At 44.0% G+C, this 26,783-nt stretch overlaps 3 protein-coding genes across 3 annotated transcripts in view; 2 read left to right on the plus strand and 1 right to left on the minus strand.

Annotated features, from left to right (window-relative positions):
• Positions 1 to 44: 44 nt before the first annotated feature.
• On the plus strand, positions 45 to 15,261 carry LOC122393140 (mucin-22-like). The gene is made up of 6 exons (XM_043388815.1): positions 45 to 266; positions 9,495 to 9,618; positions 10,091 to 10,121; positions 10,395 to 11,002; positions 14,502 to 14,579; positions 15,080 to 15,261. The coding sequence occupies exons 1-6, from the start codon at positions 45 to 47 to the stop codon at positions 15,259 to 15,261; spliced, it is 1,245 nt and encodes a 414-aa protein (XP_043244750.1).
• Positions 15,262 to 15,726: 465 nt separating this feature from the next.
• Positions 15,727 to 22,615, plus strand: LOC122393149 (degenerin del-1-like). Its single transcript, XM_043388884.1, has 8 exons — positions 15,727 to 15,865; positions 17,183 to 17,350; positions 17,680 to 17,769; positions 18,361 to 18,490; positions 19,985 to 20,057; positions 20,870 to 20,953; positions 21,243 to 21,324; positions 21,814 to 22,615. The coding sequence occupies exons 1-8, from the start codon at positions 15,827 to 15,829 to the stop codon at positions 21,979 to 21,981; spliced, it is 834 nt and encodes a 277-aa protein (XP_043244819.1). The 5' UTR covers positions 15,727 to 15,826; the 3' UTR covers positions 21,982 to 22,615.
• A 3,979-nt stretch (positions 22,616 to 26,594) lies between these two features.
• Positions 26,595 to 26,783, minus strand: part of LOC122393150 (pituitary homeobox x-like) — a 31,076-nt gene continuing 30,887 nt past the window's right edge. Inside the window, exon 5 of the mRNA XM_043388885.1 lies at positions 26,595 to 26,783. This exon is cut by the window's right edge and continues 2,082 nt beyond it. The gene's annotated coding sequence lies outside the window, so the exon portion shown is untranslated.

Below are 26,783 nucleotides of genomic sequence, written 5' to 3' on the forward strand. Positions count from 1 at the left end.
TCAAATCCATTCTAACACTTACCAGACTATATTTCCTCCGCCAGATGTCAGTGGATACACCGCCTCCATTCCGCTACCGTGCTCCCAGCAAAGTACACTACATGGACACCGACTACCAGAATAAAATGGGCCCCAATATGGAGCCCTGGGCTAGCCCGGCTGGAGAGGAGGGAGAAGGACCTGCCGCCGGACAAGTGGTGAAGACGTTCCTCTCCGAGAGGCTGTCTGCTCACGCGATACCGAGAATCTTCAAAAGTCCGTCCATGGTAAGAGGGCAGTCATAAATGACGTAACGGTAAGACAGCTGCGAACGATTGGAGTTCAATAACGGAACAGTTGACTTGTAAGCATACATGTAAAAAAGTCAACAGTTAAGTCCTAAACCTCAACGGCACGAGGCAGATATTGACGCTATACCAACTACGAAATGAATAAAAATGAAATAAATAGAAATACAAAATGAATAAAAGTTTAAAAATATAAGCAAGCTACACTGTACTGACCTTCCTAACATTTTAGGCGTAAACACAGTGACATCAACAGGGCGCTATTTGTACCGAACATACAGCGCATTGCTTAATAGTTATGCCGTATATTCGTAACTATTGCTCAACTATCAAGAATTCCCACACACACACGCTAAACACCAGTTTGCCACACGAAGCTCAGCCACAACAGCACCTATTGCTCGTTCCGCGTACGCACTGAGAGAAAAAGTCACTAGGGGTTTACCAGCCTCCCCTAGTAAATGCATGTGACTAGCCTATTTACCAGCCTTTGGGGCTGGTTTTTGGGGTAGTTATCACCACTTCGTCCGTGTCGTAGTTTCCCCCCTAGTTTTCGACGTAGTAAGGGTAGGTAGTAATGGTTACCAGACTGGCCACCAGGGGTGACCATGGGGCTCGCATTTTTACCAAGCCTTGAACTAGTATCCGAATCTGACGCAGAAGTTCATGCCGCAGCCATTTTGTTTTGCTTGACAACCGCCATTAGCGCTTTCGCCGTCGGCCGGAGAGTCTCTGCGCAGGTCCTGGATAGAATAAGGCTGTAGTGGCAAAGTTTTGCGTTCAGGCGGTGTGAGATGGTAACGTTTTGATTAAATTCTGTGAATTATTGTGCAAGAGGAGGGCAGCACCACGGTGCCGGCGATTCTCGAGGGCGAGGATGGGTACGCCGTTACCACCGACGGTGTAACGGTAGTGACGGTGCGCAGCCTTCGCGAGGCCCTAGTAGAGTTTGCGCTCGCTCAATATGTGTGTAACATGAAGGTTCGCGCGGTGACGACAACGCTAATGTGGTTTATGTCGACCAAGATCATGTCACTTCCTCAAGAGGGAGCCGCACCGGCGGACGTCGTCGCTGCCGTGCAGCAGTTGGATTAGAAACGTGCACAGTGGACATTGCCTTGGCGGTCACCAGCACTACTCTGTAGCGGCGGAGCCTACTGCTATCGTTTCAAATAAATGGTTCGCCACCAGCGATATTGCGTGTGATCAGTACTATGGCTAGTAAAAGGCGTGGTACTGGGGGTAGTTAAAATACGTAGCACTCTGGTACAAGGGCTGGTAAGAAGGAGAACCCCTTCGTTAAAAGGGTGATACTGGCTACTAACCCCTAGTTATTGGTTTGGTAACCGCCGATGGGCCGTGGTAGTTGGGTTAGTAAATGTGACTACTCCCTTGTAAGAAGGCTGGTTATGGGTCTGGTAATTGTAACTAGGCCTCTAGTAAAACCACTGGTAGGACACCTAGTAAATTTAACGAGGGATGGTTAGTTTTGGCCTAGTAATTTTTGACACTAGGGTAAAACTAGCCACCCCTGGTAACTTTTTCTCTCAGTGCGGGACATCATCAGAAAATACATACGAGGGGCGTTCAAAAAGTTCTCGGCCCGACCATGAAGGAGCAGAGATACGACGTCGACTTATTAGACCAAAAATGTTCATTTAGTCAAATAACCAGCGTAAAGACAAAAATATTTCGCGCAGCGCTTCGCGAGAGGCCCCTGGTTCTCCATAGCCAAGTGGGTTTTGGACGCATCTTGCACGTCCAAGACGGCTGCTTTTGTCTCCTTGCTGTCAGCGAAGTTGCCACTGCTAAGCAATTTCCTTATGTTGGGGAAGAGGTGGCAGCCTGAGGGTGCAAGGTACGGAGAAAAAAGTGGCTGTGACAACAACTCGAAGCCACAGCTCACTGCTTCGCTGATCTTCACCCTGCTCATGTGTGCTGGTGCGTGGTCCTGGATCAGGTGCACATTTTTAGTCAGCTTCCCTAGTCTCTCCTTGATATCTGCTGCTCGCTACTGTTATCGAAGGGAGGTGTAGTATTCATCATTAATTGTGCGCCCTTGTTTTAGAAAGTTGACGAGCAGGGCCCCGCCAGCATCCCGAAATGCAACCACTGTCACCTTGCCGTATGACTTAAACATGTCACACACATTTGGTGGCCTTTACTCAGTGTGCTTCCACTTGTGCAACTCCGTCACGCCCTTAGGGTCAACGTGTGACACCCACAATCCCTCCACGGTAACAAGTAGTTCAATGAACTCTTTTGGATCTTCGATATAGGGGCCAAAATTTTCGCGTTACGCCTCCTTTCGAGTTTGCCTTTCCTCTGGAATCAGCAAACGGGGGATGCATCTTGCAGAGATCTTAAACATATTAGTACGCTGTCGAAGAATGGCTTTGAGGGACCTGATAGACACCTCCGCTTCTGCTGCGTTGTTCCAGACCAGAACATTTGCCATTTTTCATAAAGAAGTGCTTATTTTTCACATTTTCTTGAGTCAATGCTGTTGATGGCTGGTTAGTGCGGGGGTGACCATTAATGATCTGTTGACCAAAATTGAACAGAGATGCCCACTTTTTGACGCTACTGTAAGAAAGACAAACCTCAACATGTGTTGGCACTAGCTTTTCGTGAATAACGTTTGGTGCATTTTTCTGCAATACATGAACCAAATCACTGTTCTCCTCTGGAAGTCGCCCATTCTGACCGGGAATGGCAAACTATGTTACGATTAATTAGCAGCCTGAACCAATCACAGGGCAGATTGGTTAATGGCTACGTAAGTGAACATCCCAATAACACATCATTGAACACACCGCGTTGCAAGCCCAAATTCCAACTCCTTCATGGTTGGGCCGGGAACTTTTTGAACGCCCCTCGTAATATAGGTAACCTGCAGTTTGTCGTCGGCCCTTACACCAGACAGTTAACCAACCAACACTGGTTGGTCTGGCATGACCAATGGTCGTAACGGGCCTTGGCCGTACCCATAACTCATAGTCGATAACTCACCGACCCAATCACTGGGTAACGACCCACCAAACCTTACCGTAGCATTGCGTAGTGGTCGTTCAGAACCCACTGGAACTAACCTGCCTCGCAATTGTCGCTACAAATGGTCAGTGCTAAATTTCCCCGAAGTTATTAGAACTCTTGGGCGTTGATGGTTGAAATGCGATGGTCAGCCGTTACTTTTCCTTACGTTTTATCTGCTAAGCATTGCCTTTTAAGTGCGTCACGGCAATTTACACTGAGAGAAAAAGTTACCAGGGGTGGCTAGTTTTACCCTAGTGTCAAAAATTACTAGGCCAAAACTAACCACCCCTCGTTAAATTTACTAGGTGTCGTACCAGTGGTTTTACTAGAGGCCTAGTTACAATTACCAGACCCATAACCAGCCTTCTTACAAGGGGGTAGTCACATTTACTAACCCAACTACCACGGCCCATCGGCGGTTACCAAACCAATATCTAGGGGTTAGTAGCCAGTATCACCCTTTTAACGAAGGGGTTCTCCTTCTTACCAGCCCTTGTACCAGAGTGCTACGTATTTTAACTACCCCCAGTACCACGCCTTTTACTAGCCATAGTACTGATCACACGCAATATCGCTGGTGGCGAACCATTTATTTGAAACGATAGCAGTAGACTCCGCCGCTACAGATAGTGCTGGTGACCGCCAAGGCAATGTCCACTGTGCACGTTTCTAATCCAACTGCTGCACGGCAGCGACGACGTCCGCCGGTGCGGCTCCCTCTTGAGGAAGTGACATGATCTTGGTCAACCACATTAGCGTTGTCGTCACCGCGCGAACCTTCATGTTACACACATATTGAGCAAGCGCAAACTCTACTAGGGCCTCGCGAAGGCTGCGCACCGTCACTACCGTTACACCGTCGGTGGTAACGGCGTACCCATCCTCGCCCTCGAGAATCGCCGGCACCGTGGTGCTGCCCTCCTCTTGCACAATAATTCACAGAATTTAATCAAAACGTTACCATCTCACACCGCCTGAACGCAAAACTTTGCCACTACAGCCTTATTCTATCCAGGACCTGCGCAGAGACTCTCCGGCCGACGGCGAAAGCGCTAATGGCGGTTGTCAAGCAAAACAAAATGGCTGCGGCATGAACTTCTGCGTCAGATTCGGATACTAGTTCAAGGCTTGGTAAAAATGCGAGCCCCATGGTCACCCCTGGTGGCCAGTCTGGTAACCATTACTACCTACCCTTACTACGTCGAAAACTAGGGGGGAAACTACGACACGGACGAAGTGGTGATAACTACCCCAAAAACCAGCCCCAAAGGCTGGTAAATAGGCTAGTCACATGCATTTACTAGGGGAGGCTGGTAAACCCCTAGTGACTTTTTCTCTCAGTGTAATGTGTAATCGACATCTAAATTGACCAGAACGCTCTAAGTATCTCCTGTTAAATTATGCTGCAGTAGATGAAAGCTCTAATCAAACATGAATAGTTCTGATTTAAAAAACCGCTTCTATGCCTGGATTGGTATATGGCTTAATTGATTTGAAAGGCTGGTCCACCAGGTTGATATATCATGGGATGACGCATAGGCCGGTCCAAGTGCTTCAAGAATCATGTATGTTTTATGGGATCTTTTATCTGCAGTTTCATAATGTGTGGAGGTTATCTAGCGCTCCCTGACTGGTGATCCTGATGCACCAATGTAGCTGGTGAAAGACCTTCGTTCTTTGTTTGACCAAGCTTTGCGCACCGATTCCACCGAGCTTATTTACCTTACTAACATAGTTCTTAGTATAAATACGAGCTTACTAACCTTGCTATCTTTGCTTTTCGATAGGCGTTTTACACCGAGCTTACTTCGTGTTAACGAGTCAACTAGTAGTTGTATTAGCCTCAGCACTAGGCCATAAACAGGTGCCCCCCCCCCGAGGCCCAACTGATGATCAATAACATGTGCGTGACCGTTCTTCGTTCCTACTGAAGTGTGAAGACAACATAACATAGGGGCCGTTTTTGGTACAAGCACATAATATGTAAGGCGTATGCAAATGTCACATTTGCAGTGGGGAGGAATATCAAGCCAGTAATCGCATGCAGTATGAGTAGAAAACAGTGAGACACTTTGGTTTGACAGTGTGTGTTTATTCAGAGCAGGGTTTCATTTTAATAAGTTCGAGAGTATTGTTTCCGATGCAAAAATCATTGTTATAGGCTATAGCATGTGTTGGACGTGTTGCCAGTTTCCTCAAAATCTGTGCGTGCTGTGAAAAGTTGTTCCACAAAACTTGCGAATGAAGACCAGCATGCGTTTATTGTACACATAAATGGATATAATCATCTGTAAAAGCTGTTGGCAATCGACTGTCCTCTCCCGTGCCTTTGCATCTTTATCTGTAATATGCTAGTGCAATTCATCAGTAAGGAAACCATAAGTAACTTCATTTTGTTAGCCGCATGCCGTAAGCTATACTCACGAGGACATTTCCTCACTGGAACTACACATTGTAACTTCTGAAACATTTCATAAGTATTATATATAGTCAGAGGGATTTAGTTACCAGAAACGCAGGCCGTGTTGTACGTAATCAACCATAAACTTGCATGCAAGTACCAGCATAGGAACTTCCTAAAACACCATAACAATACTCATCATTTATTAACCTAGAACACATTCCCGAAACACCGTTCACGAAATAGTTACACGCCTTTCTTATAAGAAATTACTGCCAGCGTGGCATATAACATCATGTGTATGCATGTTCGCTTATTACATGGCAATACCAGTAATTACACTTCAAATGATAATTTCATGGTGCCACGACAGAATAAGGAGAGATGCGACAATTATTATCCATTCGTTGCAACAATTAACGTCAATTACTTGTCCATATGTTTCCATAGAAGTTCGCTGTCGTGCCGCGTGACAAGTTGACCAAGGCACCTTGTATGAGTGGCTTCGATACACGCGATTATACACGCGATTCGGTCACACGAGTGGACGTTCTAGGTTGGTGTCATGCCGATAATAATTTGTGGATTAAAGATTGTCGCTAGCTCCACACTAGCCTAAACATGTTACATGTCTTCCCTGTGTTAATCCTGTTCTGGCGTCCGTTCTTATGACGGAAAAAGTCGTCAGCCAGCGCGCAACAACTTGTTTTATCAAATTACCGAGGACGGACGAAAGCCCAAAAATAAGCAGTGTTGGTAGCAGGGGCATTCCACGATAGATCGTACCACTTTTTTCCAATTTGACACCCTCATCTCTCGGATTTTAACGGTTATTGGTCTAAGGGGTAATCAGGGGCTCTGAATCCTCCTGTAACAATTTCAGGCTTATCAGATGAGTGGTTTTTGAGTTATAGTGTACCTATAACATGTTTTGGATCTTGCGTTGCAGCCCCAAGTTTGGCGGGCTGTACCTCTAAGACGGATAATCCAAATGCCAAAATGCTATGCGGCATTGAACTTGCATTGAAACAAAGAATAATATGCATTTTTAAAATTTTGAAATATATACTATTTTTTATATATAACACCTCGAGTTTCCTTTCATTTGCATTTTTATGCCTTTGGGACCAAATTTTTTTTGAATTTTTATTTACTTCAAAACATTGTTGGATTATTTTTAAGTAGTATGCAAAAAATTAGGAAGGTGTTCTTTCTATAAATGTACTTATTTTGCGTCACCGTAATGGTCTCGAATTGTGATTTCGGAAGAGAGCCTACAAATGGTGTGGTAAAGCTGCCTAGTGACATCACTGGTTACTGAAAGTTCAATTGAAGTCTTTTTTGCCTCACTTTTGCATTGTTGACCTTGCGTGACGTCATTCGTACGTCACTAGGGTCATAAGAGTTTTTCGTCAATAACTCTCGATCAAATTGAGCTAGAGAGACGGGAAGGCTACCAATGGAATCGGAAAGACCTCGCGAATCGAATGATGTGCAAAATGATCTCATTCACCCAGCTTCGTGGCCTGACCCGACTGTTAACCATCTCTGTAGCGGCGCTGTTTGTCCAGCGCCGCGCTGGTTGGCTTTGCCGCGGACTCGGGGCGGTCACGTGATGCCCGGGGGCTGGCTGCCGGCTGGGCCGCCCGGTCGGGGCGCGGAGCCAAATACACGGCAGTGTGCTTACCCGCGGTCAGCGACTTAAACTGACTTCACCAGAACAAACAGTATACCATTCGACGCGCCGGAGCTAGACAAACACAAAGATGCTAAAATCGCGGCTCTGCGACCATTTGTTGCGAAGTTATCTATCAAAAGCCGGACCCGTAATTTTGGGTCACTTGAAATGACCTCAGGGGTCACCAATAAACCCGAGACCTTAAAATGTGGTATCATTCGATGCATCTTGTAACGGCGCACATGCTCGTTTTTTCCGCAAGGTTCTAGCTCCATTAGAGGCGAAACGGCGAGGTGGGGTCGTACCGACCCCCCGGAAACCCATTTTGTATACATTTAAATGAGAAACTTATAGAAAGAACACTTTTCTAATTTTTTTGCATGTCGATTTTAAAGGACCTGAGGTTTATTTTGAAGAAATAAAAATGGCAAAAATTTTGGTCCCAAGGGCCATTATAGACAATTTAAAAAAATACTACGACTTTTTTCAATATGTTAAGCTTTTCTTTCCAATTTTAAAATTACTGTATTTATCTTTGATTCATTGTTAGCTCAAAGCTGTTTACCGTTTGTTGCTTGCTTAGCTCATTTTTGAGTTATAGCTCATAAAACTCACCTTTACAATCTGAAGCTTAGAAAATATTATGCAATGTATCTCAAAAAGTTTTCGTCTGAGAAGTCTGGTATTTTGGCAGGTGTTTTTGGAGCCTATGATTACCCCTTGTACCAATTTTCATTCAAATCTGAGAGATGAGGGTGACGGGCCTGGTACGATCTATCGTGGAATGCCCCAGCAACCACCGCAAATTGAGGATTGAATAACAAAATGCCAAAACATCTTTGAAATACCAAACACCAAAATGTATCGGCATCGCCATCCTTATTTGGTAGAAAATAGTTCATTTCAAGACGGTTACTTGACCAGCATTTGGTTCACATTTGGTGCTGTTTGGTCAAATTAGGAATTCATGCTCGATTCTTTGCAGTCTTTTAGCTAAGGTTGCATTAGTTGCTTATTTGCCTGATTTATCAAATCATCAAACATGATCCTCGATTAAAATATTGAACAAGATCCATGATATAAAGATATACTCAATGGATTCTGTGTACTAACTGGTAAGATTGAGAGTTGACGCACACTTAACATATTTGTCATGTTTGGTGCATTTGCCAGATAACCTGTCAAGAAAACGGCTAATAGCTACAATGTTTTTTTTTTTTCTCGCAGGTCCGACAAGTAGTCTGGACTCTGGTTTCTCTGTTATTTCTCGGACTGCTCATTTGGCAAGTCACGACAACTCTGCTGTCGTTTCTCACATTTCCGAAAGCCACAAGTGTTGAGGTGAGTTGGGGAGTGAACTGGTGAGATGGTGACTGAGTTGTTATGAGTTGGTGGAGTGAGTTGATAAGTGAGTTGGTGAGTGAGTTGATGGAGTGTGTTGGTAGAGTGAGCTGGTGAGTGAGTTGTGTTGAGGTGAGTTGGTGAGTTAAATGGTGAGTTGGTGACAGACTTGTTATGAGTTGGTGGAGTGAGTTGATGGAGTGAGTTGGTGAGCGAGTTGCTGAGTGAGTTGGTGAGTGCGCTTGTGTTCAGGTGAGTTGGAGTGAGTTGGTAAAATGTGAGTTGATTAATCGGTGAGTTGATAAGTTACAGCTTCGGATAAACGGTTAGAGGAAAAATGCACTAGTCATTGCCTAGATTAATTGCGATGGTGACTAAGGGTAGGGAACTGGGCTGCAACGTACAAACAGTCGCGTAGGTATAAATAGACGCAATGGAGCGTAGCATACCAACCGACATGGATAGTGGATACCTAATGTTCTCTTGGTTTCATAAACCCGTGTCCAAATGTCACGGAAAGCAACATTGTAAAATGTCTAGAATATTTTTTTTTAATACTTTTTATCTGGAAAAATCTTACCACATGAATAACTTCAATGCAATACAGTAATACAAAGAGCAGTAGTCAATACAGTCAGATAAAGTGCCTATAATTAGAAATTAGAAATGCTATTTAAATGCATTACAGTTAAAATCAAACAACCCAACCCAACCAGCCCCGACTTACATTAGTTCCGTTTTTCGCCGCCAGGTGGTGGACCAGACTCGTGTCCATTTTCCAGCTGTGACCATTTGCAGCCTGAACCCGCTGGTCAGAAGTCGAGCCATGAACACACGGTGGAAGTCAGCGGCAGAAATGGAGCCGTTCTACTCAGGTATGCGCCGCCGGAAGAGGTAGAAAGGTGAGGTAGAATGCTCATAAACACACGGTGGAGGTCAGTGGCAGAGGTAGAGCCGTTCTACTCAGGTAGGTGCTACTGGAGGAGGTAGAAGGGTGAGGTGGAATGCTCATGAATACACGGTGGAAATCAGCGGCAGAAATGGAGCTTTTCTACTCAGGTAGGACTTAGGAGTCACGGGAAGAGGTAGAAAGGTGAGGTAGAATGCTCAAAGAGAAGACTGAGGTAGAACGGTGTGGTGGAGAGATCAAATTGAATCAAGTGGTACCTACATTAGTACAGACTGATTAAAAGAATGAGACAAAATGTTGAGCTAGAACTGCTGAGTTTGAAAGTACTCATGCTGCTGTAAATTTTGCTGGTGTATTATGCTGGTAAAATTATGATGGTGAAGGTGTACCTATTATACAAGCATAAATTGCGCTCACAGAAATATTTTCCCTTTCAGCTCCAGCTGAAGCTCCAACGACGCAGCAAACGTAAGCAATCGACACAATGAATGTACTCGTGATCCCATAGGCCATTCAAGTTTTTAATGATCAATTCATGATTCATTGCATCGTTATTTTGACACTACGCAATGACGCTGTATTTTTTCTTTGCAGCATGAAATTATAACATTGGACATAACTTATTGACATAGTATTTTATGGATATAATCGTCATTGCAGCTTCAATCGGTTTTAACATGCGACTTCAGTCTTTTCATCATCATACAATACCAGCGTATGACGTCATACACACCCTTTCAGTTCCATCCGTCGAAAAAGAGCGGTCGAGTCCACCACTACTGCCGCCTCTACCGGGTTCACCACTACCGCTGCTTCTACCGAAACCAGTTTCTATTCGGATATGTATGACTCGTACTCTACCATGGACGGTTCTACCACAACCGGTGGATATGCTACGTCGTGGTACAGTACGGACGGCAGCGGTTCTACCAGTGACGGTTTCAGTGGAAGCACAGAAGGCAGTGGATATACGGACGGTTACAGTGGATCCACGGAAGGTTACAGTGGATCCACAGATGCTTATAGTGCAAGCACAGATGGAGTGAGCGGATGGGTTGAAGGTAGCGGAGAAGTCACAACAGCATCAGGAACAACATTCTCTTCAGATCAAAGCACAACAATAACGACTACCGAAGCGGCTACCGAAACGACAACTGAAACAACTACTGTACAGCCAACAACCGTCACAACAACAACCGAAACGACAACGGAAGCCACAACAATCCAAGCTACTACAACCCAGCCGAGAACTACTACACAGACTACTACGACTACTACGACCACTACGACTACGACAGCAGCTTACACCACTACCGTGGCCTATTCTTCACCGGAGTACAACGCTACAAGTGAGGCTACGTCTACGTCATTTGGGACTATGCTGGGGACTGAGGAGACTAGCTACATTACTGGGATTGAGGATACTACAGCCGGTAGTTTTACAACGGGTGCTGCCGCAGAAAACTCATTTACAACTGACAATAGGATTTCCAATGGATGGACAAGTGACACAGCTCCATCTGCATCATATACAAGTTATATTACTTCATACAAGCCACTTACAAATGATCCTACTAGTTCCAACACATTTACAAGCGACACTTCAACATCCAATGGCTTGACAACAGAAGCATTTACATCCAAGACCTTTACAACTGACGATACAACATCCAACTCATATACAGCTGATACTAGCATTTTCAACTCATATGTAACTGAAACCACAACTTTAAACTCATTTACAACTCGCACTTCTACATTAAACTCATTTACAACTGAAGACACAGCATCGAACTCTTTTACGACTGACGCTACTACTTCAAACATTTTTACAACTGACACCAGCAGAAACAGCGAACTAACGACTGACGGTGGTATTTTCAATTCTGCCTCAACTACTGACTCCGTTCTTTTTTATACCACTGATACCACTGATACAGCCGTTAGTCTTCACACAACTCGCTCATTTAGCACAGTGGACACTGGTGGCGTAGCAGGCACTAGCACAATGGCGGGCACAATGGAAAACTTGACTACTGAAGGTAGCACATTTATGTCGACAGCCAGCAGCGACATCACAACAGTTGAAACAACATTTAGTAACATCCAAACAGATGAAGCAACATCCCTGAGTGCATTCAGTGATGTGCCAACAACTGAGACCACAACATTAAGTGACATCCCAACAGTCCAAACAATAACATTCAGTAACGTGCCAACAACTGAAACAACAACATTTAGTGACATCCCAATAGCTCAAACAACAACATTCAGTGACGTGCCAACAACCGGAACAACAACATTTAGTGACATCCCATCAGCTGAAGCAGCAACATTCAGTGATGTGCCAACAACTGAGACCACAACATTAAGTGACATCCCAACAGTCCAAACAATAACATTCAGTAACGTGCCAACAACTGAAACAACAACATTTAGTGACATCCCAATAGCTCAAACAACAACATTCAGTGACGTGCCAACAACCGGAACAACAACATTTAGTGATATCCCATCAGCTGAAGCATTAACATTCAGTGATGTTCCAACGGCTGAAACAACAACATTTAGTGACATCCGAACAGATGAAACCGCAACATTCAGTGACGTTCCAACAGCTGAAGGAACAGCATTCAGTGACGTGCCAACAGCTGAACCAACAACATTTAGTGATATTCCAACAACTGCAACAACAACCTTTAGTGACATCCCAACAGCTAAAAGAACAACATTCAGTGACATGCCAACAACTGAAACAACAACAATCGGTGATGCTCCAACCTCTGAAACAGCAACCTTTAGTGCCGGTCCAACAACTGAAACAACAGCATTTAGTGACATCCTAACAGCTGAGCCAACAACATTTGATGACATTCTAACAGCTGAAACAACAACATACAGTGACGTTCCAACAACTGAAACAACAACATTTAGTGACGTTCCAACAACTGAAACAACAACTTTCAGTGACGTTCCAACAACTGATACAACATTCAGCGATATTCCAACAGCTGAAGCAACAGGGTTTAGTGATCAAGTGTCATCAACTGAAACAACGTCATTCATTGACATCTCAACAATTGAAACAACAACAGAAGCTAACAATATTCCAACAGCTGAAACAACAACATTTAGTGACATGTCAACAGCATTTAGTGACATTACAACAACTGAAGGAACAACATTTAGTGACATGTCAACAGCTGAAACAACAAAATTAAATTTTATTCCAACAACCGAGACTCCATTTAGTGCCATCTCAACAACAGAAGCAATAACATTTAGTGACATCCCAACAACTGAAACATCAAGATTGAGTGATATTCCAACAAATGAGACAACACTAGTTAGTGACATGTCAATAACTAAAACAACAACAACTAATGACATATCAACAACTGAAACAACAACACTAAGTGACATTCCAACAACTGAAACAACAGTAATTAGTGACATTTCATCAACGGAAGACATCACAGCCGATGAGAGAGGTAAGATAACAATGTGCACCGATTTAATTTAGAGAAGCGTTAATTACGTTCTAGTAATCTGAGTCAATTTTGAAGTAGCAGCTATCGTTAATGAATTTAAACAGCATAAAACACGCTTAACTGCCGAAATATTTACCTGGTGACGTCAAGTCTGGAAAAAAATTCCCAGTATTTACGTTTTACGATATTATATTTCTCTATCCCAATGAAATGCCGGCTCTGCGTTTTTAACACGCTGACGCCACAAGTTGCTATATCTCGATCGCAAGCACTTAACCCTATTAGTGGCAGGCTCCTGGCTACCCCATATTAGTGGCAGGGGGGGGGCTGTTTACGACCCCCCCCCTTGATATCTCGAGATCTAATCGGCCGATTTTCAAAATTCAAACGGCATTCGATTTGGCTCAACGAGATCTACATTTCTAAAAAAATAAAATTAAAAAATGTCAATAGGGGGTAGAGGGGGGTAAAAACGGGCAAATTGCAGATACATTTAAGACTGTTTATCACGGCCAGGTTTCTGAACCAATCTTAACGCAACTTTTGCCGATCGATAGAGAATGAACCAGGAATTCACATGGATCCTAAAAATCTGCATTTTCAAAAATCATAGGCGGATACAGATCATTGAGATTGGGGGTACACAAAAAGTATAGTAAATAAGGTTTTTGTTGGTACTGTTTCTAAAAAGGGTGGCAATGGTCTTGTTATGTTACAATTTTCTTATGAGAGAACGACTAAAATTGTATTAGTCATGCATAAGCGGTGTCAGGGCACCTATGTTGGGAGGTAAAAAATAACCCCCCTTTTTGGACGCCTGGATCCGCCTATTATAGAAAAAACGTGTCAAAAGAGGATGCACAATAACTTTGTATATGTTATCACATGATACCTTTCATTCACTGTTCGTAAAACTGGTGCAGCATCGTGATCTTCGCCCAAATGACTCGCTTCACGAATAGGACCCCCCAATTCCCAGTGCTCTGGAGCCGCCCCTGGTAAAGTTATGAACTTGAAATTTTCAGGGAATGTGCCCAATTTAGTTTTAGGAAAAGTCAGAAAATTTCAGCATCGTAGCTTCAGCGGTTTCGGAGATATTCCCGAAAAACCTGAGGGGTGGATAAAAACAACCCCCTGCCACTAATAGGGTTAGCGAGTTGATGTGTTACTAACACATAAACATGATATTTTTAAAGCAAAGTCACTAACTAAAAACCTTATTTTAAAACTATCTATGCTTAAAACGATGACATCACATGTCAACACTTTCACCCAATGCATCTCCAATAACTCCATTTTTAACAAATCCACTTCACGAGTTGATGTGCTTTTAACCAAATGACGTCACGATTTTCAGCTTCTTCCTACAACTGGACCAGTCAGTGGGATTATGATCCGTCGTACAAGACTGATTTGGAGGATAATCTACAGGAACGTGAGTATACGAGCTGAGACGAGAGTAAGACGAGTGAGTTAAAAAAGTGAACAGGCGCGTGAGTTAGACGAGTGACTAATGAGCTAGACGAGGGAGCTAGACGAGTGAGTTAGACGTGTCTAGCTTGTTTTAAATAAGTTAATTTATTTTATCGTCTACGGGGAGCCACATTTTAGGACGAAGTCCTTTTATTGGGATACAAAGAATGTAGAATACGAATTGATCGTTACTTAGACGGGTGACAATCGTGGGCTATCCGGAAATTACCCATGAGTTTGACGCGTGACGAGAGCTTGACGGGAGGTAGGCTTGACTTTTATGTGAAGACCGTATGAATAGAATGAAATAGGATATAATATCCGAGAAGATCTAGGAGTTAAAAGTGATAAAATATTTTAAAGTGAGACGCATCTACCAAACAAAGAAAATATTCACCGCTATTGTCTGCCCACACTTTTCTGTAGTGATATTCCTACTGTATTTTTTTATTTCATCTCCAGAGTTCTACCAAGCCGACCTAGAAAACTTCACCACCGTGCTCCAAGCCATGAAAACTGTTGACGGGAGTGAGATAGCGGACGTTTTCACCCCATCACGAGACGAGATTCTCGAGGCGGGTGTTCGACCTGAGGAATTCATCACCTCGTGTAGTTTCGATGGGGAGGCATGCGATTTCACGTAAGAACTGGGAAGGAAACGGGTTTCTAGGCTATTTGCAAGAATCAGAGATGTGATTGTACGAACTGAGTGAGTGAGTGAGTGAGTGAGTGAGTGAGTGAGTGAGTGAGAGTGAGTGAGTGAGTGAGTGAGTGAGTGAGTGAGTGAGTGAGTGAGTGAGTGAGTGAGTGAGTGAGTAAGTGAGTGAGTGAGGGAGTTAGTGAGTGAGTGAGTGAGTGATTGAATGACTGAGTGAGGGAAGAAGATAGGGAGGAAATTCATTCATGCATTCATTCATTCATGCATTCATTCATTCATTCATTCATTCATTCATTCATTCATTCATTCATTCATTCATTCATTCATTCATTCTCATTATCCACAGCAGGAACTCACCATCAGCCACGGTTAACCACGGCTCCTCCGTTTCAGGGATTTCCACCAATGGCAAAACCAATGGTTAACCACGGCTCCTCCGTTTCAGGGATTTCCACCAATGGCAAAACGGTGTTTACGGAAACTGTTTTACATTCAATTCCGTGTTTTACAACGCTTCTGAAGACTTTGTGGACTTATCCGGGAGACAGCGGATGAAGCACGTGAAAGTCACCACACACTACGGAGCCAGGGTAATTCTACTACACGAAAACACTACAGTAACAGGAATGAAACTGTTGTGAAAACCATCACACACTACGGAGCCAGGGTAATTCTACTACGAGAAAACACTACAGAAACACGAGAGGGGATGAAACTATAGTGATTAGTGAAAACCTCACACCACGGAGCCAGGGTAAATCTACTGCGCAAAACCCACAACAGAACCAGGAGGGAGGGATTGAAACACGTGAAAACCACCACACAATACGAAATCAGGATATATTAACTCCCTAAAAACCACTGCACAGTGCACAGCACACACTGTAGAAGTGTAGAGTTCGGGTAAAACTATCACACAAAAAGCACTACGTAGCCGTCGATGTGTGATGCTCACGCTCAGCTACATAATAGGCAGAAGGCACGGTATTAATGATGTCAGTTACAGAGAATCAAGATGCCGATACCAAACCAAATATCAGCCAAAACCATGGGAAAATACCGAAACCAAACCAACTTCGGAGTACCAGAGAAATATCAATTTCTTACCAAATCCATAGCCTTTTATAGGTACTTATATTAGTGAGGATTCATAATACCAACAAAACACCAAACACATCAGCAGTAGCGGCGGAACACCTTCAATTAACCCTCGACCCCCCCCCCCCCCCCAGGTAGTCTTTCTGCTCTGCACTCAACATTTTTAGAGCTAGGAGGCTGATTTTTCGTATAGCTGCTCCTTCATCCTTTCTTGATGTCCACTGAAAATTTCAAGTTTCTGTGGTTTTTTGTTTCGGAGAACTGCCCACTTTTTGATGCGGAGTGATCGAAAAGAAGGCGTCAATAGATAAAGTTTCAGCTGCAAGGGTAACGATACAGGTTAGCTTACATTCAAAGTAGCATTGTGGTCTGATCATTCCTAAGCTTCAGAATATATTCCTGCCCGGGGCCGGGATGATTCAATAAATGTCACCGAGGTTTTTTAGCGAAAACTCCGAGGGCCGTTAGGCCCGAGGTGCTTTTCGCTAAAAAAGCGAGGTGACATTTATTGAATTCCCGGCCTTAGGGCTGGAAGGTGTTTCCCATACCTGCCAAAAAGCTCACGTTCAACGCGATTAACCACACCCCTTGAACCACACGGCTGGCAATATTAAAGCACTGCATTAAACTTTGAAAAGTGTGGTACAGTGCACGTGCCATTAAAATGCCTGGATGTCTCGATTTAATCATGCAATGTAGCAGGTATGGGAAAAGCAGAACATTACCAGGACTGAAACCGCACATTACTTACTGTATGCTGTGGACTGTACCAAGACTGTACACTCTCTAACACCGTATTTCTCCCACAGTATGGCCTCCGACTAATGCTCAGTCCAGATCTCGAGGAATATATCCCAGCAGTGACCCCCGGCCACGGAGTCAGAGTCTCGATACATCATCCTCGTACAGTGCCCTTTCCAGAAGATACTGGACTGAATGTTCCGATTAACTCGAGGACGTCAATACGAGTTACTATGGTGAGTTGAGGGGTTTTAATGGGGTGGGGTTACTTATTGAGCTTTGGTGGGATGTTGTGAATTGAGGTTTGGTGCTTTGCAGTGAGTTAGGGAGCTAATAAGTGTTTTGCTTTTACTTGATAAGCATGGTGCTTTGTGATGATCTGGTGATTGTTGAAGTGTTGATCTTTCACAGACCTATATGTTTACAAATAATGTGTCGTTATTTTATTCGTTACTACAATATCACTACTTTTATCTTTTCCCCATACCTAATAAAGAGTTGTACTTTGAATATCGTTCTTATTCCAAAAGGCTGACGGCTTCGTTGGCTGTATCTGTTTCTACAGAATGATATAGCTCGTGTAAAGGAGCCACATGGGAACTGCACATCGGACGATGAGTGGAATAAAAACTACGTGGGAGCCTATACGTCAGAGGTGAGACAATGAGGAATGGCACAGGAGAGAGAGAGAGAGAGAGAGAGAGAGAGAGAGAGAGAGAGAGAGAGAGAGACAGACAGAGACAGAGACAGAGAGAGAGACAGAGAGAGACAGAGAGAGAGAGAGAGGGAGAGGGAGAGGGAGAGGGAGAGGGAGAGGGAGAGGGAGAGGGAGAGGGAGAGGGAGAGAGAGAGAGAGAGAGAGAGAGAGAGAGAGAGAGGAGAGAGAGAGAGAGAGAGAGAGATGTGGAATATATAGTCAGTTTTAGAATCATGACGCCGGAAGAAAAGAACGTGAAGACGAGCAGACACTAGCAGAAAGGAAAAAGACAGATTAGACTTACAGTATTCTAGTCTGTGTTGGATAAACGACATTTTCTTAAAAAAAAAACATTTCAATAAACGGCATTGAAATGTTCTTACTAAACGGTATAAACTGTATGTTCGTAATTAATAATGCAGACTACTATATGATCATTTGCTTGTATTTTATACAACTGCGTTACCGTCTGTCTTCATTATCGAATCAGGGATCGTCGCCACTGTATTTTGCTGCATATTGTATAATTATTTGGTATACATTTTACAGGGCTGTGTGAACGTCTGCCTGGAGAGGCGGATCAGGGAGCGCTGTCACTGTATTCGGATGTTGAACACCATACTTACCAACGGCGATGATGACGATATGGTCAGGTGTAACCCTACCAATAGCACACAAGGTGAGATACGATTTACGAAGATGGTAGCACAGTGACAAGGAAAGTATGAGCTTGATGAAGCAGTGACGAGGAAAAAATTAGCTAAATGTGAACTACACGCAGGTCGAGCGCAATGCGCTAAAACTCAAAGCCGTTGAAAAGCATTGCTTTTTCAATAGCTGATCAGACGTGTTTTCTATGACAAATTTAGGATGATAACATTCAATTTTATTATCATTGTTACCGCTCCCTAGCCAGCTGGGGGCGTCAAAACATACAGGGTGGGGCAGCATAATCGGGAATGCTTTTTGGGCTCTGATCATGAGTAGGCATGGCATTATTTTTATAAATTATATTATGGCAATGAAACGCCCAAAAGTTGTGCATCATCTGACATGACTACATCCATGAGCATGCAACTTCCTGGAAAAGAGCAGCAAAATAGTTCGACGGTGCTCCAAGTGCTTTGCGCGCGCCCATAGACACTAATGTTAAACAAGTAAAACAAGAACATTTTGTTTAAAACCCTGCAATTCCACGTAAAGGTTGCTGGGCAGGTCAACGTGTTATCACGGACGATAAGGATTGTGTGGGGATACTTAGGACAACAGGTTAACGTAATCGTCGTAAAATAACTCTTAGCAGAGGACATACAAGATGACTCACTTGAATATAAGGAAGAAGCACTTGAGCATATTAAAAAGAAACAATGTTCAAAACTTCAGCGACAAAAAATCTTATCACCGACTGGAATACGATAAAAAAGAATGGCATGCCATATAGGGGATTGTATCGAGAATATTCCAGCGGTCATGCAAAGTAAACATCCTGTTGGGGTGATGGACCTATGGGTGGTCTTCAAGGGAGGTGCACGTGGTGCACCCTACTTCATCGAGCCCGGATAAAATGAGCACCTCTGGTAAATACAACCGCACTCTGGCAGACTCACGTGGAGCCGTCGGAAGAGAGGATCACTGACGGTCCAAATCACGTCTTACGAGGACTCTGTCCGTGCTGGTACTGCAGTGAGGACGACATGTTATTGTGTAGGGCACCTCCACCTGAGATGAACCAAAAACTTCTGGTCCTTCAACTCCGCCGATTTAAATCCGACCAAATTCTTTACATGGAGCGTTTTTTTGTAGAAGTTTAATGAACAACTTATCATCAGTAAAAACAGTCTTCAGTGCAAGGTACGAAGCTGATGGGCGATCATGGACAAGCAGGAGGTTGCACGTGCATGCGCGTGCTTTTGGACCCGCCTTGAGAAGGTCATCGACGCCGAGGGCGGTCAAATAGGATGAGGGATAGGTAAAAGGTGACCGATTGATAGGATGTTGCTAAAATAGTGCTTGGAGCTATATTTTTAGATTCATGACCAAATAATCCCGTTTGATATTTATTCCCGATTATGCTGCCCCACCCTGTAACTGTAACCGTTAACACTTCTTGGAGGGTACCTTTATATCAGCAGTTGTGAGTTGTGTGTATGATAACATGATTTTTCCCCCACAGACCAGTGTGTTGCGGTGGTTCGCGTTAACTTTCTGCAGAACAAGGAGCCCTGTGTATGCTTCAATCCGTGTTCGTGAGTTACTCTGCAGTATGCGCATATCTGTCCGTCGACTTTTTTTTCTTTACTCAGGAATTCGTCTAAAATCATTGAATTTAGTCAATCTATATTATCTAAAGCTACTTGTGGGCGTAGTTATCGCTCTCCATCTAAAGGAAATTTCGTTAACAGTGTAACATAATTCTAAGAAATACTGTATAAAAAAACACCACACCTTGCTACGGGTGAAACTGCATAAAATTCTACGGAATTCGGCATCATGTTCTAGAGAAATACTGCACAAACTTCCGATCCACTTAAAGGGACCCTCCCACCTTCAAAGAAGTTAATGAATTGGCATAAAAGTATTGTCCCTTGGTTCGGGAAGATAAAAAATGAATATCTGCCAAATTTCACCGAAAAATATTCACTGGTTTTCAAGATATTAGGCTTTTACTTTTGTTTACTTTTGGGATCTCCGCTGTTCCTAGCGACTTATTTGGAAGCAATAATTTGGCAGCCTCGAAGTGCGGCAGACGTTGCGCGTAAAGCAGTGTATACCACCACGTGTTAACGATGGTTTTAGTCTAAGATTTAAAAATCGTTAGATCTCCGCTGACGTCACAAATTCTAAGGGGGCATTCCAATGTATTAGCCCCTTAGAATTCGAAAACTGCAAGTTTGAAATTCCATATCTCCGAATTAAAGCATTTTTCGATGTTGTGAGTGCCCAAACCGGTATTTGCAGGCCATGGCCACCAATTTGGCTGTCTCAACTCAAAACTAATGTTAAGGTGGGATGGTCACTTTAAGAGAACTACTGTACAAAATCCCGTTATGTGTTTCAGGGAGCGTCGTTACGACACATCGCTGTCTTTTAATGGCGACAACCACAACTTCTCGGACATTCTGGCGCCTCTGAAAGAAGTGCTGTGAGTATTTGTGATGTCCATTCCAGGCTATGCAGGATTGGGGATTAAATGAACAGTACCTACACTGTAGTACTGTACCATGTTTTTAGATTGGGAACTTCCCTCCGGTTGACTAGCCAAAACCAAGCCAAAACCGAGCGAACTACCAACCAAACCATGCCTTGAACAGAACGGGTATTGGGAAATATATAAAACGGTCTCATTCCTGATTTAGGGCACTAAACGCATAAGTGAAGATTCATAAATCCCGCTGTGAACTGTGATGAATATGATCGGTTTTTCGTTTCAGCATCCCTCTGGATCCTGTGAAGATTCATGTCTATATGGAATCCCTTTCAGCTTCGCTCATCAAAGAAGCACCGGCATTCACGGTAAGAGTGATACGAGCGACGAAAATGCCTGGCGTGACTTGGCAGGACCTGACCATCAGTGAAGTGTGCTTAAGTGATACATGATTTTGCTTGGCGTGGTTTGGCATCATGGCCCAAACTGACCTGTCCAAGTTTGATCTCACGAGGCCAGCAATGACCCGACTTGACCTCACGTGAGGCTGTCTTACACTACCAAACCTAGCTTGACCTTACTTGATCTGTAATGACCTGACCCGATGTTAACTAAGCTTGATATAGACCGACTTAACCTTAGCCGATCGAGCTGCTGTTTTGTTGTACATTTTTCTACACTCTATAGTGACCTGACCTTGTGTCACATTTCTCATAACAATAAACAAAAGCACTTGACGAAAACTGATATTGACTCTGACCCTGACCTGACCTCTGACCTGAGCTGACCTCTGACCTGACCTCTGACCCTAACCTCTGACCGGATTTGACCTAATCTGACCTGACCTCTGTCCACAGCCGTTCACCCTGATCTCAAACATCGGCGGCTCCTTCGGACTGTTCGTTGGCCTCTCGCTCGTGACCGTCGTCGAAATCCTTGAGTTTCTCTTTGATTTCTGCGTGATGATGGTCCCTCGTACCCGCCGCGCACATGCGGTGAAAAAGGGCGTCGCGCCTGCCGCCTAGCGGCGATGGAAGGAACTGTAATGTTATCAAGTCGAACACAGATGGGCCTACTGTTATGTTGTGAGGCGTGATATTTGTTTGAGAAGGTAGCGAGCTGTTAATGAAATTGAACTTAATGTTGCTAGAAATGTGTGGCTTATGAGCGATTGCTTTTAATTAATTTATTCATTGTTTTCGTTACATTATATTAATCATTAGGAGGTGATGAACAAGGGCTCTTTTTATTAACTATTTTTATGTGACCTGTGCCGTCATTAAATCGGAATGGTGACATTTTGTTGATGTTTATTATTTGTTAGCCTTAATGAGCTCTTGATGTTTCGATGAAATAGGTTAACAGTTCCATAATTTTCTTCTTTACCTTCTTCACATTGCTTTTGCATCGCACCACTAATTGTACTATATCTTCAAGTGTTATATAAATGACAGCCAGTAGTTTTAGGATCAGGCGACCCTACGCACATGTGTATTGACCGTTGACGGGGACAACCACAGTGGAAATGTATCGAGTGCTGTTACCATATGACATATCTTGCTGTCTAGCTAATAATCATCTCTAGGTATAAGTATGCTTATCGATAAGTGTCGTGTTGTGTTGTAATACCTATGCTGGTTACCGGGCAGTGCCTTGAGCGACGCATTTACAGGGTCATTCAGAATAAAGGAACACATTTGTTTTTTGTCTCAAGCCTGTATTTTTTATCGCATACTGGTAAAACAGGCACCAAAACATTCGCAAACCGATGCTATTTTGCTGGATATCAGCGGCTGACGTCAGAGAACTACAGCTGACCATCTATAGTACTTGTTCCAGGTGACCACCGTTTTCGCGAAGGCACAGCTCAGCTCTTTTACGAGCGCTTTCCATTACGGCGCGGCATGTTGCGACAGGGATTCGTCTCACCGCTTGTTCCACGGCTTTCTTGAGTTCGACGATGGTCTTGGGTCCATTTTTGTAAACTTCCGACTTCAGATGACCCCAAAGAAAAAATCCGGTGGCGTTAAATCCGGAGAGTGAGGGGGCCACTCGATGCCGAACCCCTTTGCAATCAAGCGGTCCTGGAAATGGTCCTGGAGCCAGGCCTTGGTCTCTGTTGCACGGTGTGGTGGCGCACCATCTTGCTGGAACCACTGTACATTCAGCCGGTCCTGTGCGTGGCGATAGCGAGTGCGCAGACCATTCCAAAATCTTTGCAGGATCTTGCGGTACCTCGCCGCGTTGACTGTTGTGGCGTTACCATCGCTATCTTCCACCCAAATGGGGCCGGAAATGCCCTGTGCACTGATCGCGCACCAAGCCGTGCATTTCTTACTGTGCAACGGCCTCTCTGGCTACCTCACTTGGTGCTTCAGTACCCCAGTAGCGGTAATTTTGGCTGTTAACACGCCCGTCCAAATGGAAGTGCGCTTCATCTGAAAACCAGATGTTCTCGATGAACCGACTTGAAGTGTGACATTTCCTGCTAAACCAAGCACAGTAGCGTTTGCGACTTTTTTCATCACAGTCACGAAGTTTCTGATGGATACTTATCTTGTACGGACGCAACTTCAAGTCAATGCGCGCAATTCGTTGTGCGGTGCTGTAGCTACAACGCAGCTGTTGGCTGAGCTGCTTTAGGGACGTTTTGGGGGCTGATGTCAAAATTTGTCGTGCCTTTTGGGCGTTTGCTGGGGTCCGTTTGGTGCGCTTAGCCCCGCATCTGCCCTTTTTGTTGTTTTCTAGGCTCCCAGTTGCCAATAACTTCTCGGTCAGGCTCAGGATGGCCTTCCGAGAGGGTGCTTTTCTTGCCTGGAAACACTTCTTCCATTTGCGCTGGGTGAGAACGACTGATTTTGTTTCCAGGTAGAATTTGACGAGTTGTGTTCTTTGGTCTGGTGTGAATGGCAGAATCTTCAACACTTTTCACTGACCAGTCAAAACAAAATAGCATTTATTGATAAGTAAAAAATAAGCACGTGCGCATGCAGTATTTTTGCTGTTGCACTTCTATGAAGAAAACAAATGTGCGCCTTTATTCTGAATGACCCGGTACTGGTGTTGTGTGATATTTTATTCTATACGTCTCTAACGACGTTAAGAGCGGTTCACATCAGTGCCTTTTGACAAACTGTGATACGTAGCAGACGTAGCAGCACTTACACTTAGCACGGTAGCATTTTCGTGATTAGGAGTTAAGGGCAGGTCATATGCATAGAAATAAATGGCACGATGTATCTCGAGTTTAGTGAAATACCGCGACTGATTTTGCGATTTGTGATTTTGGGGTGCCCGGGTTCCGAGGTCATCGCCGCAAATAGCGCGACTGGCCTGAGATGATGCATACAGCATTTAATCGGCATGCCTGTCTTATTTAATCATTTCTTTATGTATGGAACGTATCAAACATATTCTCTATAGAAAACTCTATTTACTATTTTCTTTATGCTAAGGTACTCATACTACCAACTAACTTTCGTCTATATTTTTCTACACACCCCGTGACTCTAGCAGGTCTGAAGCTTTTAGTTCCCGAGTCCTGAGTCTAGCGTGCTGTTAGCTTCAGTAGGTTCGTTTAGTACACCCTGTCAACATATATGCACCACAACTGGATAGCAAGGCGTAATGAAGCCCGAGCCCCGACCACCCATAGAAACGTTTCACGACTTCCTTTTGCTTTGCCGATGTCATCAGCGCAATACCGTGTCTGCCCTGCGGCTTCTGAAAGGACGCAGGTGCTGTGGAATGTCACCACGTAATTTGTGCTGTCATCATGACGGGTTTTCCTGTTTGCTAGCACATTTCACTAAACTGCAAGGCAAACGGTCACTGGTGGCAAGGCGAAGTGTTGGAAATATATGCTTGTTTAAACATGGTTTGATGTTTGGCGAAAGATGACAGTTACATTAGAGGCTCTTCAGGCTTCCAGACGCGGTAAATGAAGCGACTCAGCATTGGGACATTTCAAAGACCGTCAGTCAAGTTCACATGTCCTGAGCCCATTGAAAACGTCGCTAGTCAATTAGGAAGGGCATGGACTCATTCATACGTTCGGTGGGCTGTTCCATCTTGATGTTTGCTTAATACGAGCTGCGCTCGACAGTTTGTCGATCGATTGTGAATACACCACGTGAAGAGGTAAACAGGGATGCTGAAATGCCAGCAGTCAACTTGTCGTTGGTTGTTTATGGATAGTTTTTGTTTTGCGGCTTATTAGCTAGGCGCACACCCAAGTGTCCAATTAAGTGCAATGCATTTTCAATTAAAAAAGTGCATTGCACTAGTTTATGAGTTGCTACACTTAAACGGAAAGAGGGAAGTAGATAAACAGAAGTAAAGGTAAGGATAGAGATAGAGATAGAGATAGAGATAGCGATAGCGATAGCAGATAGCGATAGCAGATAGCGATAGCAGATAGCGATAGCAGATAGCGATAGAGATAGCGATAGAGATAGAGCTCGATAGAGATAGAGATAGAGATAGAGATAGAGCTAGAGCTAGAGCTAGAGCTAGAGACAGAGACAGAGACAGAGACAGAGACAGACACAGAGACAGAGACAGAGACAGAGACAGAGACAGAGACAGAGACAGAGACAGAGACAGAGACAGAGACAGAGACAGAGACAGAGACAGAGACAGAGACAGAGACAGAGACAGAGACAGAGACAGAGACAGAGAGAGAGAGAGAGAGAGAGAGAGAGAGAGAGAGAGAGAGAGAGAGAGAGAGAGAGAGAGAGAGAGAGAGAGAGAGAGAGAGAGAGAGAGAGAGAGAGAGAGAGAGATTTGTTCATTTCATTTTGTTCATTGACATGAAAATATAAGCCAGCTCTAAAACAGGTGTAGGTACTCACCGGTGTAATACGAAGTCCTCGTAGATAAGTTCTCCCGGCGTAATAAAGTCCTCTCCAGGTAGTGAAGTCCTCCCATCCTCCTGTCCCGCAGTATGCAGAAATGCTTATGTCGTCTGGCCCATTATCTTTACTCTAGCGCCACCAGTCCTCACAAATCCGCTTATTATTTATTAATACGCCCAATGCCGTATAAGAGCTGACCTAGCTCTATACCGGAGTTTTTAGGTCAAGCTGACGTAACCAATGATCAACCAATCAACAGCGTCAACACGACTCAGGTGTCGCACGTCAGCCAATCACAGACCGCGGAACAGCGCCTGAGGCAGTGACCGCCCCTGGCCAACGACCGCACCGGCACAGCCACTGCTGAAATGTGGATTGTGAAATGCTCGAGGCAGCAGGCTATGTTACTAGGAAATGTAGCTGATGTATGCTTACGAGTCGTAATTCGAGAGACAACATAAGTGCTTATTTGTTGCGAGTCTGAGGACGACGTGGCTTCTTTAGTTGTGTGCGAGACACTGGTCACTGCGATCACCTACTTTAATGTTTAGTTTTATTAGTGGTGTTTGTGTCGCTTCTACTCGCAAGGAAAAGTATTTTTTAGTTTTTTATTATCATTAAGCAGATATTACTTTTCATTTCCTATTTTAATATCAACGAAAAACGAAATCAAAACAAGAATTTGCGTCATTCTGGAACCTGTAGTGCTCACCCAGAGATCCTTTCGAGGAAATAGATCTTATCGCAATGTTTCCACGTACATCCTCAAACAAACAACAAACCATCATTTTTCTGTGTTCATTTACCATCAAACAAACACTCGAGCTCACAACGATTCGTTTCAACTCACAAGAAACCACGCGATGTCTTTTTTAAAGCGCTGCCATCATTCAAAGTACATAGCAACGGGCAGATTGCCGCACTTTGGCACAAGTCCAACTCGCTCAAATTTCGTGTAGCAGCACCGTACA

Source organism: Amphibalanus amphitrite, unplaced genomic scaffold (assembly GCF_019059575.1).
Source record: "Amphibalanus amphitrite isolate SeventyFive unplaced genomic scaffold, NRLGWU_Aamphi_draft 000518F_arrow, whole genome shotgun sequence".
In the NCBI taxonomy this organism is placed as follows: Eukaryota; Metazoa; Arthropoda; class Thecostraca; order Balanomorpha; family Balanidae; genus Amphibalanus; species Amphibalanus amphitrite.

What these genes read in the sequence shown, in the direction of transcription:
- LOC122393140 (XM_043388815.1), top strand. Translation starts at nt 45, where the DNA reads ATGTCAGTGGATACACCGCCTCCATTCCGCTACCGTGCTCCCAGCAAA. An exon ending in TCTTCAAAAGTCCGTCCATG is followed by an intron (nt 267 to 9,494) that starts GTAAGAGGGCAG and finishes TTTCGCCGCCAG; the next exon opens with GTGGTGGACCAGACTCGTGT. An exon ending in AATGGAGCCGTTCTACTCAG is followed by an intron (nt 9,619 to 10,090) that starts GTATGCGCCGCC and finishes TTTCCCTTTCAG; the next exon opens with CTCCAGCTGAAGCTCCAACG.
- LOC122393149 (XM_043388884.1), top strand. Translation starts at nt 15,827, where the DNA reads ATGAAGCACGTGAAAGTCACCACACACTACGGAGCCAGG. An exon ending in CGTCAATACGAGTTACTATG is followed by an intron (nt 17,351 to 17,679) that starts GTGAGTTGAGGG and finishes CTGTTTCTACAG; the next exon opens with AATGATATAGCTCGTGTAAA. An exon ending in TGGGAGCCTATACGTCAGAG is followed by an intron (nt 17,770 to 18,360) that starts GTGAGACAATGA and finishes TACATTTTACAG; the next exon opens with GGCTGTGTGAACGTCTGCCT.